The following is a 12,917-nucleotide window of genomic DNA, read 5'->3' as shown; positions in this document are numbered from 1 at the left end:
TGCCCACAACGCAGACGCCAGCTCTGCTGCTAAACGGAAAGCAAAGTGCACAGCCCTGCCACACCCCGCCACGGCACCCCGGGGACAGGGAAGCAGAGGCTGGGGCAGGGTTATGATGAGTTGCAGGTTATTAAGTTGGGGGACCTGGACTGGACACATCTACTAGACTGATTCTGTCTCAGTTCTGAGGCCAGGTGTGGCCAAAGGGAGGGGAGAGGACGGGGCCCAGGGATGCCAAGAGGGCCTGGCTCCAGCAGCTTCCATGAGGGCCTCCCGGGAGCCAGTGCCAGCTGAGCCTGGACCAAGGGTGGGGTACCCAGGACCAGCAGCAAGGAAACCTCATCAGGAACAAACAGAACTGCCCCTCAGGTCAGCCCAGGAAAGCTCTGACAAGTCCTACACTGACCACCAATCTGGAGACACTGCCTGGACAGCAAGGGCGATGCCTCTGTGGATGTCACAAGGAGGAAGGAGGCACAGCTGTCCCACACTTGTCGCAGAAGCAGCCATCTAAGCAGATGCCAGCAGCTGACCCTTCCCTGGGCCCAGATGCATGGTGGAGTTTTACATCCAACTGACTGGCTGGCAGCCTGGTGATGCTTGCTGGCCCCTGGGACTCCAAATTCACCCAGCCCTTGGGCAGCCCGTTAACCGGGCAGGCCCTGAATGATGCTGGAGACGGGCAGTAGGTGGATGGACCACTAAGGAAAAGAGGCCCGGACACAGTGGCCCACCCGTGCAGCTGGCTCAGGAGAGCAGGCGGGTTGGAAGATAGCTGGAGTTTAGAAGTTGGGTTAAAGGTGCTCATTGCATGCACTGTAGTTACATCTGACTGTAATTAGATGTCAATCTGTGTGGCAAACATCTCCCCACCCTCCTCCCAACAGGCACTGGCATTGTAGTAAATGCTGGAAGCAGAGGGGACCTCACCTTTTTCACAAAGCTGAGCTTATCAGGGGCATGGTCGAAGAGTGTGTCAAAGGCGTCGCGTTCTGCCAGGACATGCAAGGACAGGGGTTGAAGCAGGCACCCAGCGTGGCCCTAATCCCCAGGCGAGTGCCCGATGCTGCCTGCCAGACCTGATCCCGGTGGGGATGTTCAGCCTCAGTACCCACGCCTGCCCAGGATCCTCCCAACTCCTGCCAGCGCTGAAGCTGTCACTACCTCCTGGCAAAGCCGGGCAGATGGATCCACAGCCAATAAAGTCTGCACAGCAAACCGCCTGCTCCAAAGCAAGCCAGGAGCCGCCCTTGGGCCCTGGGACTCAAAGGGGCCCCAGTTCTCCCTTCCTCCACATGCCACCCAGGGGAGCCAGGAGCCGCCCTTGGACCCTGGGGTTCGAAGAGGCCCCAGCTCTTCCTCCACACTTGTCTCTAGCAGGTGTCTCATCTGTGATCGACTACCGTGGCCTCCCCTGGCTGCAGCCCATGGCTTCTGCCCACCTCTGCCCCTCCACCCACTCTCCCCAGCAGTCCTTGAAAGTGCAAACTGGGTTGCTTCTCTTGATGCCATCCCCACAGCCCCAGGTCTCCTCTCCTGGGAGCCCGTGGAGGTGGCAGATTCACGGCACTCGCCCCCAGGACTCCATCCCACTCACTGGCCTCACAGCTGCTGCTCCATCACTCCCGGGGTGGGCCCTGCCCACCTCAGGGCTCTGCACCTGCTGTTCTCCATGGCTCCCCCTCTGCCCCTTCCTGCTCACTGTGCCCCTCCCCAGCCACACCTCCTCATGGCGCGTTAGCTCCCTGCCCCCGCCATCTCCAACTGCCAGGGCAGTGAGGACCGAGGGGCGCGGCAGCTGGAGCCCAGCAGGGACTGGGGACTCCACTCCAGAACTGCCCTCCAGTGTGCTATGGGACTTCACCAGCAACAGACAGCTGACGTCTCTCCACGTTTCTTCTCCCACGTGAGCCTATCCCATTCAGCCATCACTCAAGCCCAACCAGACCCTCCAAATTCACCGAGCTTTCTCCCTCTCCCCTCTGCAGCCACGGAGGGGCTGGCTAGGGACAGGTGCCTGGCAGGGGGGCCACCTGAAGGCTATGGCGCGAGATGGCTGCAGCCTGGCTGGACTCAACAGCAGCAGGCGAGGTTCCTGGGGAGGCGGGGGACATCCAGAAAGGACTCGGGCACCCTGACATCTGCCTCAAGATTTAAGGAGCCAGGAGGACAAGGCCTCAGGGGACAAGCCTGAGCTGCCAGAGGGAGCTGGGGGCCTGGGTGGAGATGAGGCTGGCACCTGCCTCTGGGACCTAGGTTGCCCAAGGGCAGGGATGGAGAAGAGCAGGTGTGGGGTGGTTGCAGAAGCCCCAACAGGGAAGCCAGCCAGCCAGGCCTCGGCGAGGAAGTATGCACCCCAGCACCCCCTAAGGCCCTCAAAGAATGGTGCATTGAAGGAGGTAGCCCACACCCTCAGCCCAGCCGGGGGTCTATGGGATGGAGGTGGGAGTGGGGGAGGCACAGCGGAAGGAGGCCCCAAGAGCATAGGCATGTGTGACTCCTCAATGCACACGCACGTGCAAGGGGGAGCGGAACTTCCTCGGGGTACCGCCTTCCAGCCACCGCCACCACCAGCGGCTTTTCTGTCCCAGCAGCTGCGCGGTATTTTTATAACTATCTCAGCCTGATCACAGTCAGGAAGATGGTTGGCTCCGGGGCCAGGAAGCCAAGCTCGATCTTGACAAAGCGAGATGCAAACTTTGAACGCACCCGAGGCAGGCCCCAGGAGCAGTGCGGGGCCTGACGTCAGTGGGGTATATTTAGCTGGGCCACCGCTGGGCTGGCAGAGTCAGCCACAGGGGAGGCGGCAGACACAACTCCCTCACCAGCCCCTGCTCACCTGTGCCCAGACCCTGGAGCTATGTCACACACCACGTGGCTGGGAGGGGTGCGGGCTAGCTTTGACGCACCCCTGGGGTGCACCAGGCCTCGGGAACAAATACACATCAGGGTTCAAATCTCGACTGCAAGACCGGAGGCTCTTTCTTTCCCCTCCTCATTGTTGGGCTGAGAAGTAAAACCCAGGCCAAGCTCACTGGTTGTACATCCTGGGCCCTGACTGCCCTGCCCCCACACCTCTCCCTCCTAGGCTCTGGGACAAGCAAGACACAGCCCTGCACTTGAGAGCAGGAATGCCTCAGAGGAGCCAAGCCCAGCCCAGTTAGGTCACGGGCCTGAGCTGGGTCCGTGCGCAGCCACCTTGGCTTCTGGCATTAGAAGCTTTTGTCCAAAAGTTCTGGGACTGTATCTCTTCTCCAGGGGGTGGTGACGGAGAGCTACCTGTACTCTCTCTGGGCTCAGCTGGCAGTGGAAATGGGACTGCTCACCCCCCTCGTGTTGTGCCCAGCCCACTTGAACTTGGTGCCCGGGGTGAGGATGGGGTGCCTGGAGACGTACACAGGGTAGTGACGGGGTTGCGGGGAGACTGGGAGACGTGTGGAGAGAGGGGGATCCATCCCCATCCTCACCACCTCATCCTAGGAAGGGGCTCCCGGAAGCCTGCCAGCAGGCGGAAACAAGATACAGCAGCCGCTGGTCCGTTGCCATGGAGACCAGACTGCTCCCGGCTCCCAGCCTGGTAACAGCAGTGCTCCCAGCTCCACCAGGCCAGCCAGGAGGGTCAGTGGAGCCCCCTCCTTGCAGGTTCAGAGCACTCAGGGGTTACAGTGGGCAGTGTAGGCCAGGCCCTGCCTGGCCAGCCTTCGGGAAGCCCCTGGAACGTTTGGGAGCTGCAGCTGTGGCTACAGCCCCCAGGACACCTCCAGTTCAGGGTAAGAGTGAGGGGTGTGAGGACAGGGTTACAGGGTTACACCACAGTCTGCCAGCACACAGGGCTCTGATGCCAGTGATGCCAGGCAGGGCCCAACAAGCACTGTGTGTGACAAATTAGAGATGAGCCAGTCAGGTGGGCGGCAAGGCCAGACCAAGCAGTGTCCCCAAGAAGGGCCGAGGGAGTGAGCCCTGGGCTACTCCAGGGGACAGCATCTCAGGCAGAGGGGACTGGGAGTGGGGGCACCCTGAGGAGCACACTGTCACCAGGGCTTTCACAATTCTATCCCAGCAGTAGAACCTTCTAGAATAGGTGGCTGCACCCTAGGGGGCTCTGCAGGGCAGAGGGGCTGTGGAGCACGCCGGAGCTGAGCACTGTGACAGGCAGCCAGGCTAGGTGTGTGGCTGCCCCCCAGGGGGAACCAGGAGCTGGCATCAGCAGAAGCTGCAGGGCTTCACAGCTAACAGCCGCCCGCAGGGAGGGCTCCAGGGTGCCGGCAGCAACACCGCCACAAGGGCACCTGGCTCTGACCCAGGGACTCCCACCCTGCGCACCTGGGTCTCTAATCGCTCAGCCTCCTCCAACAAGCCTGTCCACTGACGTGTGGCACGCGTGACAACACATGACCTTCATGGCAACATTACAGACACCTGCAGGTCCCTCTCCCACCACACCTGCTCAGGGTCCCCAGCTGCCACCTGGGAAACAACAGGCAGCCCTTTCCCCACCTGGGATGATAAGGGCTTCGGACAGAAACCCCGACAGGTGTGGAGACGCCCCCACCCCCGACAGGCGGGAGTGTGGCACTGGAGAGCCAAGGTTTGGAAGCAGCATGCTGATAAGGTGGGCTATAGGAACTGGGTTGGGGGGGTTGTCCTCAACAGCCCCCCAACTTTGGTGGTAGCCGCCAAATGCGAAGCGACGGCAGGCCGAGCACACCCCTGGGGATTCCCTGCACACACTGCCAGGGACAGCTGCGTCAGGGCAGAGCGATGGAGCAGTGAGGCAGCAGGGTCCCCCAGGGCCAGAGCCCCTCCTGCCTCCACCTGCATCCTGGCAGACAGGCCCCCCTGCCTTTCTCTGAGCCCCCATCTGGCCCCTCACGCAGGATGGGAAGGGAAGTGGTTCTGGGCATGTCCTCCAGGATTCCAGTGAGCCCCTCCTGGAGGCCCCTGCCCCCACATTGACCACCTGGAGCAGCCTGGGGATCCCGGGGCAGCCCAGGGTGCCACGACTCGGGACTCCCCTCCGCATTACTCACCAAAACGGCCCATCATCATCCTGCAAACAAGAACACAGGGCATCAGGTGGGCGGCTGAGACAGGGTGCCAGGGAAGGGGCACTGGTGGAGGACCACACCCCGCTGCTTCCCGACCCCGGACCACCAGCACGAGGGGCCTGAGGGCCGTGGCTTCCTCCACGCAGCTGCACTATGCCTGGGTGGGCCTGTGTTTGGGAGTGGGGTGTCTCTGGTCCTGTACCTGCAGTTGTCTGCCCCCTCGCTTGGATGCTGAGGGGGAAGGACTGACTCCAGAGCCTGGGGAACCCCTAGGGGAGCCCACACCTGGGGGAGGCCCCCACAGCCCTGGTACAGCCCTCACGTGCTTACAGTCACACGGCCACCAGAGGTAAGAACCACGTGGCTGAGCCCAGCCCAAAGCACTGACCCCAAACTGTGCAAACACAACGGCTCCAGCTGCCGCCTGACTGGGGTCCACTGGGCCAACGACATGCAGGCCCTCGCAAGCTGCACCCCATCCCCAGCTGGCAAACAGGCAGCAGCCACCCAATGTCACCCTGCTGGGCAGCCTCGCCTTCCTCATCCTCTGGTGCCATCCGGAACTAACTGGGGCCCGCTCTCCCTCTGCCCCAACTCCGTATTCTTCCCATTTTATCTTACGTTTATTGACTTTGAAAGACAGAAATACACGGGACAAGACAGAGAATATTCTATTCACTGGCCCACCCCTAAGGGACCCCCAACAGCTAGCATGGGGCCAGGTCACCCGCATGGATGGCAAGGGACCAGGCATTTTGGGCCGTCCTCCACTGCTTTCCCAGGCCACGAGCAGGGAGCTGGATCAGACATGGAGCAGCTGGGACTCCACCTAAATGGGATGCTGGCATCTCTGGCAGTGGCAGCACGGGGACACACACACACTCCTCATTGCTAAGGCTCACCCTCCAGGGTCAGTGTTGAGGTTTAGAAAGTTAAGACTCCACCTGCTGTTCCAACATCCCAGATGAGTGTCGGTTCCGGGACCAGATCCTCAGCTTCTGGCCCAGCTCCCCCTTAACGCTCCTGGAAAAGCAGCGGAAAATGGCCCAAGTGCTTGGACCCCTGCCACTTGGGTAGGAGACCCGGATGGAGCTCCAGGCTCCTGGCTTCAGCCTGGCCCAGCCCTGGCCACTGTAGCCATCTGAGGAGTAAACCAGTGGATGCAAGAGCGTCCTCCTTCCCTACCTTCTCTCTGATTTTCTTTCAAATAAATAAAAACATTTTAAAAAAAGCTAACCTTCCAAAATAAGAAACAAACACCCCAAAGGCTGGGAGAATGTGTTCGTTCTGATGTTAAAGACGCCACAGGGTGCGTGCAGAGGAGGGGAACAGCGTGCAGCTCCCACGCTGCTGAGGGGAGCTGCGGCGTGACCCGAGCCGGGCTCCACTTACTTACTCTGTGGTTGTGGTCAGCTCCTCTGTGACGTGGCTGGAATGCAGCAGTCCTTCGCGCTTCTGAAAACGCCAAAACAAACACATAGACACACAAGCAACCGACCGCGGGAAGGAACACAGCAAGGGGGCCCCAAAGCCGCGTGCTGACAGCTCCAGGCACATCCCAGCTGACCGCAGGTGACCCTCGCACAGCTGCAGCCTGTCCCAGCCCACACGCCGGCGCCTATGTGCATCTAGAGAAGACTCCGGCTCAGATTCCCAGATGGCAGCCGGGGCAGGGGGGAGGCAGCAAGCAGCACAACAGACCCTGGCAGGGTGGGCCGGGCAGGACAGGCCACCCCCAGCTCACGTCCACCGGAACCTCGGCACACTCCTAGCTCAGAAACGGCCTGGGCAGGTATCAAGAGCTCGTAGATCACAAGGAGCTTTGGTCCCGAGAGGACCAGTGTGCTCGTAAGAGTGGGGAAAGAGACACAGTGAGGCACCTGGGATGGCAGCAGCCAAGGCTGGCGGGCTGGAGACACAGCAGAGAGGAGAGACAGGGCCCTGGCTGGCAGAACACGGAAGGGTTAAGCCCTGGGGTTCACTGCACCTGCTAGGGCAGCCGTGGGACATACCTCCCCCAGGTGAGATGAGACCTCGGTGGTGGGGGGATGGTGGGGGTCACGTGAGGTCCAGGTCGAGCCCAGCTGCGGCTAAGCCACTGGTCGAATCCCTCGTGGGGCCCTCGCCTGCAGCCAGAGCTACTCTCCTCCCCGATCATGGCCTCCAGGGAAGTGTGGGGGGAAGTACACACTGAGCGTCCACTAGGGAACGTGGGGGCATGCAGGGCAGCTTTGAGCGGCAGCAGCCAGCTACAGCCCCCGGCTCCCCTGCTTCCCTTCCGCTTTCTGAGAATCCTGTGCCCTTGGCCAAGGCAGGCGGTGCCAGTAAGCACTTGCCCGGGTCAGCTGAGCTCGCCGCAGTCCCACAGTCTGCCTTGGACCCGAGTGCAAGCAGTGAAATGTGTGCGTCCCTGCGGCTGACGTGGGTGGGCTGCGAGCCACCTTCTCATGTGTCCCTGGCACGCCCCTCCTGGCCGCTGCTGGATTACAAACATCCAAGACAAGGGGGGCGATGCTGGCCCCTTGAGAAGGACACGGGGATGTGGCAGGCGACCTCCACAGACAGGGTCAGAACAGCTCTGGGAACCCCAGTTCAGCCAGCCGGTGTTCCCATTCCCAAATCCCAGGGGCTTTCAGGTTGACAGATTTAAAACCAAAGAGAGCAGAACAGGGGTCTCAAGTCAAACCGACACGGACACAGCTCCAGCTCTTGCAGAAAAAGCAGGAGCCCCTGTGAGTCCCGAGACGTGTTTTCCTGTCTGGGCATCCACAGGACCCGTGCCAGGGCTTGCTGCACAGTAGGTGCTAACGCCCATTTACCGGGTAGAACTGCAATGGGAAAACCGGGCCGTGGCAGTCACTGAGACATAAGGGATTGGCCAGGGAGGGGCAACTCTGGCTCCACCCGTGTTGCCAGGGCCCTGCGTTTCTATCCCTTCACTCCAGTGAATCAGGGGAAGTGAAGTTTCGGGAACGAGCTGATGGGGACTGCCGCCAGCCTGCCGAGCCAGGGCACACAAGCCTTGATTTGAACATCAGCTTCATCCGGTTGGCCCTGACCTCCCGCAGGGAGTAATGAGCATCGGGAGGGACCACATTTTGACTAGCCAGCTTCGGAGAGAGACAAATGGTCTTTTCGAAAATGCGGAAAATTAAACCTCCACGCCCTCCCGCCTCGGCGTCCGCCTCTTCCAATCAGCGCCATTGTGCCAGCACCAATCACCTCTCTGAAAGCCAGGGCACAACGTGCATCTTGTCAAGAGGCGAGGAAGGAAAGCAAGAAGGAAAGGGCAATGCAGCCGGTCTGTCCAGCGGCGGGCAGGTGGGCAGGCCAGTGGCTGGCAGTCCAGTGGCAGGCAGGCGGGCAGGCCAGTGGCTGGCAGTCCAGTGGCGGGCAGGCAGGCAGGCCAGTGGCTGGCAGGCGGGCAGTTGGTCTGTCCAGCTGTCTGGCCAGGCGGGCAGGCTAGCAGTGGCAGCAGGACTATACTCACCCGCACCACCACCACTTGCACAGAGACGTGCTCCGGAAGGCGGATCGGGGCCCGGAAGTGAATGGCCAGAGCCACGAGCAGGTGCAGGATGGCCACCAGGTTCTTCCCATGGATTGCTTGCGGGCAGAAGGAAGGGGAGAGACACCTCAGAATAGATCCTAGGGGGACTCAGAGCCCATGTCTAAAGGGTGGCATCTCAGGGAAACCACAGAGAGGACAGGACGGACAGGGCATGGGGGTGGGGTAGGGACCTGCTTCTGAGTGCCCTGGGCCACCAAGTTTAAAAGTGTTCTGGTTTTAAAAGCAGTAAATTGCCGAGCAATAAGGACAAGGACACAGCAGAATGACCACGTTAGCGAGACAGAGGTCACAGCCGGGGGAATGTCCACGATTGTCTTGGCACTGGGTAAGTTCTCCACCAATAGCAGGGGTAGCAGTTGAGGTTGAGGGCTGCTTCAGGCAAATGCCAATCCCTGCCCTGCCCATGTGAGTACCAGGCTGCACCCCCAGCAGGTGGACTGGGCGCCAGTCACAGGCACCACTTCTGGGTAGGGACCTGCAGCTCACCATCCCGGTGTTCAGTGAGGCAGCCTGGCTCTGTCCCCGGAAGCCAGCAGGTGGGTCCCAGCACCCAGGTCTCCTCTTCCCAGTTTTAGGCTGAGCTCGCCAAGCCCACAAGGGCTGACCCCACCTGCACCTGCCCCACTCCGGGAGGGAGGGGACGGTCAGGACAGCGGACACCTTTCCTGTAACTGAGCTGGGAATATTGCATGGTCCCAATGCCAGCCCACCCTGCTACATGGACACCAGTACTGCCTTGGTCATTGGCACAGTGGCCTTCGCGGGAAGCCCTGCTTAAAACCCAAGGGGACTCCCACCCTCTGCTAGTCACAGCCCTTCGGCCCCGGCCTGAACTGTGATGAGGGAGCCTGTCTTAGAGGAAGACCCCAAGGCCACCCCCATGGCCACTCACAGTCCACCGTCCAGCGCAGCGCCCAGCCGTGGGGCTGCAGCAGGCCCTGCACAGCTTCCAGAACTGTCTGCAGCTTCTGCTTCTGGCCCGTCTCGGACTGGGTCACCTCAGCCACGTTTAGCTTGTGGTCAGCCAGTTTCTCTGCAAGAGTGTCAGGAGAGTGAGCAGAGCACGGGACCCCCAAAAAAGAAACAAGGAGGGGGCCTTCCCACACACGGTTCTTGGAAGATGGTGAGAAGGGACAGGATAAATCTGTAGTGGCCGGCCATCCATGCACACGGGATGGGGTTGACCACTCGGGGGCTTCCCACGTGGCTTAGGGGCCGTCCAGGGGGATACCCAAGCACAGTGGTCTTGGGAGAGGTTCCAAAGGGTCCTGCAGCTGCCTCCCCCTGCCCACCGAGACCCCATGCTTGTCTCCAATATCTGGAGACCCCGAGAGGAGATGAATCTATAATTCTCCCCCATTCTGTGCAGGTCGAGCAGGAAGTGACGTAGGAAATGTTACATTCTCTCAGGACTCAACTGCAAACGCAGAGACCCAGCATGGCCGGTGTGCTGGCCAGTCTCCCCGGGGGCAGGACTATGGGGTAGGACAGGCTACTCCTGCCTCGTGGCCATCTCGCTTCCAACTGCCACGATGTGTTATGGGGGGGGGGGGAGTGGGTGAGAGGACCCTGCTCCCCCGTGCTCCCCCGTGCTCCCCCTGCACGCACTCCTGCACCTGGATCAGAGCAAGCATGCAATGAACGAATGAATGAAATGCTTCCCTCCAAATGCACTTTCTGAGGACCTATCAATGCGTAATGTGGCGATTGCTCAGGCCTGCAGACTGGGTCCCGTGACCCGGCCCCTAGATCCTGCCCAGGATGGGTGGGTGTGGTGAAGGCAGGTATAGGGAGGAAGGAGGGTGCTGGGGAGGGGCCACGGCCATGCAGCTGCAGAAGCTGCCCCCAGTGCTTCCTTGCAGGGACTCCAGCCAAGGCCCCTGGGACACCCCCTCCAGGCAGTGCACCCTGGCTCTGACTCCTGTGCAGCCTCCACTCAGCTCATCCGTGGCCTCTGCTGGGGAGATCCTTTCTCCGCCTCTTGCTTGGGGTGTGGGGGAATGGGGTGTCTTTGGTGAGAAAGGCAGCCCAGACACATCAGCTCAATCCCCTGCACTGGGGCAGAGGGCCAGGGTTGGGGGACGGTCCTCCTGCTGAGCTGTAAGAGGTGCGCTATCCCATGCACGGGGACTCCGTGTGGGATCAAGGACTCTGGAGCTCCTCAGGGTCGAGCCCCACCCTGTGCGGTCACAGAGGACCGGCAGCCAGCAGAATAGCAGGTGTGACATACAGCCCCACGTGGGACAAGGAATCAAGGACATGCGGCCGTGTGTCTGGACAGGGATGCAGCTCAAGGGCAGGACATGCCATGCAGGGACAGAGGAAGTGTGCTTCAGCCCAGGAAGGAAGGCAAGCATGTATGCGCTGACAGGACCGAGGCCCAGCTGGGGTGACCTGAGCCGGCACCTGCTGGTCCCCCCCACACACACTGCAGGGGTCTTGGGGCTGACTACACCTGGCCAGGGCTGGGGCACTCACCCAGGAGCTTCTGCAGCACCTGCCCGTCATACAGGTCCTCCTCCAGCTGCTTCACAATGATGCGTTCCTCCACCAGCACATCATTGACCCAGTCCAGGAGGACCTGTGGGGAGAGGGACATCAGGACCTCACAAGATCCCCGAGAGGGCCCTGGCAGGGGCAGTCACAGGGCACCAGCTCACCTTGGTAGGCGGTGACCATGAATGTGCACTGATGGCGCCCGCCCTCATGGCTCTGGGACAGCCAGGCGGGTGGCGGGGGATCCCCCACCCTGCCCCATTACAGCCTGGAGTCGGGGAGGGGGGTGCCATGGGGGTCACGGGCAAGCTGGGAGCTCCTACTCTCTGTAAAGATCAATTTATTAATTTGAGAGTTACCGAGAGAGCTTCCATTACTGGTTGACTTCCTAGCCGGCCACGAAAGCCAGGAGTCAGGCCCTTCTGGGCCTCCCACGTGTGTGCAGCGCCCACATGGGCCGTCGCCTTCTGCCTGCCCAGGCCATACACAGGCCTGCCCACACCACCAAAGCCTTTCCCAACAGACTTCTCACTCACTTCACAGAGGGTCCGCCTCGGGGGATGGCGGTGCTGGTGGCAAAAACAGGATCCTCAGGGGGCAAGATTTTCCACAAAGTAAAATGGACACCCGGCCAGATCCAGGCAGCAAGGTGACACCTATGGCTCTCCCATGCAGGCAGAGCCAGTGAGATGCCCTCCTGGGTCACCCCAGGAACAGCAGTGCAAGGCCCCTGGCCCAGAACTGTCTGCAGTTGGGACGAGGCCAAGGTTGGGCCAGAGCACTCCGCTCCTAGATGCTCGGCGGGACAGCTGCAGGCAGCTGGGAGCGGGTTTCCTGCAGGCAGATTTTGTTTCCCCACTAACTCAAAAACATGACACAAGAACTAGGCTGTGACAGCCAGAAGGGAATCCCGCCAAGGACAGCTGGGCAGGAGAGGGCAGCGTGTGCCCATGCTGTCTCCACACAGGGAGGATGGGGCCGGCCATCCAGCCCAGCTCTCCTCACCCTTCCTTGTAGAATGCCCTGGCGTGCCAGTCCTGAGGTTCCCGCCCACTGCGCTGACTACTGGGCACCGACCCCTGCCGGGCCCAAGCTCCCAGCTGAGCACCTGTCTGTTCCCCGATATATCACACTGCGGCTCGCCCTCCTCTGGCCACCCAAGTCCCCCAGCCTCAGCCTCTCGTCCTCACTCTCCTCCAGTTACCCCTCCAACCCAGAACCTCAGCAGACACCCTGTGCCCTGCACCCCTGCCACTGGCACAGTCCCCCATGGGCATCTCCAACCAAACCCTTCTCTTGCAGACCAGCTCCTGCTCTGGGAAGCCAGTAGGACCACTGCCAACCACCACCCTGACTCCCCTTCTCTGCCTACTCTGCTTCCTGACCTGGCCTACGGCACAACGCCTACCTCTTGTGCCCTGGGCCTGCCCTCCCCGCATAGCCAGGACACGCTCAGCCCACCCTGTGGCTCTCAACTTCCTTCTCGTCTTCACCCACCCCTCCCAGGCCAGGCCCCTCCCCCACCCAGCCCCACAGCTCACACTGCAGCCTGCTGACGAGAGCAGACCGGATGGTTGCAATGAGCCCCAAGTTCCCCCGAGGACAGGAACCTTGTGGCTCTGTCCCTGGCACTTGGGGCTTGGTGCATGGCACTGCCGAGCTTGGGGACCAAGCAGACGGATCGGGCCTATCCCAGGAGGACGGAAGTCGAATCAGACATCCCCCTCCCTGGGAATGTCATCACTTTATAAAGAAAACTCCAGCAGTAGACAAGGGTCCCCTGCCAGGGGACGGGGTCAACC

General features: G+C 61.2%; 1 protein-coding gene across 4 annotated transcripts in view; it reads right to left on the bottom strand.

Moving 5' to 3' along the window:
- Nucleotides 1-12,917, bottom strand: part of PARVB (parvin beta) — a 48,342-nt gene that overhangs the window by 7,001 nt on the left and 28,424 nt on the right. For all 4 annotated transcript variants that reach the window (XM_040987296.1, XM_040987304.1, XM_040987287.1 and 1 more), the window contains exons 4-9: nucleotides 11,098-11,200; nucleotides 9,512-9,652; nucleotides 8,539-8,654; nucleotides 6,445-6,503; nucleotides 5,031-5,050; nucleotides 931-992 (exon numbers count right to left, since the gene is read on the bottom strand). In XM_040987296.1, coding sequence (XP_040843230.1) covers nucleotides 931-992; nucleotides 5,031-5,050; nucleotides 6,445-6,503; nucleotides 8,539-8,654; nucleotides 9,512-9,652; nucleotides 11,098-11,200 — 501 coding nt within the window. The remainder of the gene's footprint in view (nucleotides 1-930; nucleotides 993-5,030; nucleotides 5,051-6,444; nucleotides 6,504-8,538; nucleotides 8,655-9,511; nucleotides 9,653-11,097; nucleotides 11,201-12,917) is intronic.

This window comes from Ochotona curzoniae, unplaced genomic scaffold (genome assembly GCF_017591425.1).
Source record: "Ochotona curzoniae isolate NIBS_2020 unplaced genomic scaffold, NIBS_Ocur_1.0 contig_1014, whole genome shotgun sequence".
Classification (NCBI taxonomy): Eukaryota; Metazoa; Chordata; class Mammalia; order Lagomorpha; family Ochotonidae; genus Ochotona; species Ochotona curzoniae.
Note: the sequence above shows the minus strand (reverse complement) of the source record. Positions and strands in the feature narration are given on the sequence as shown.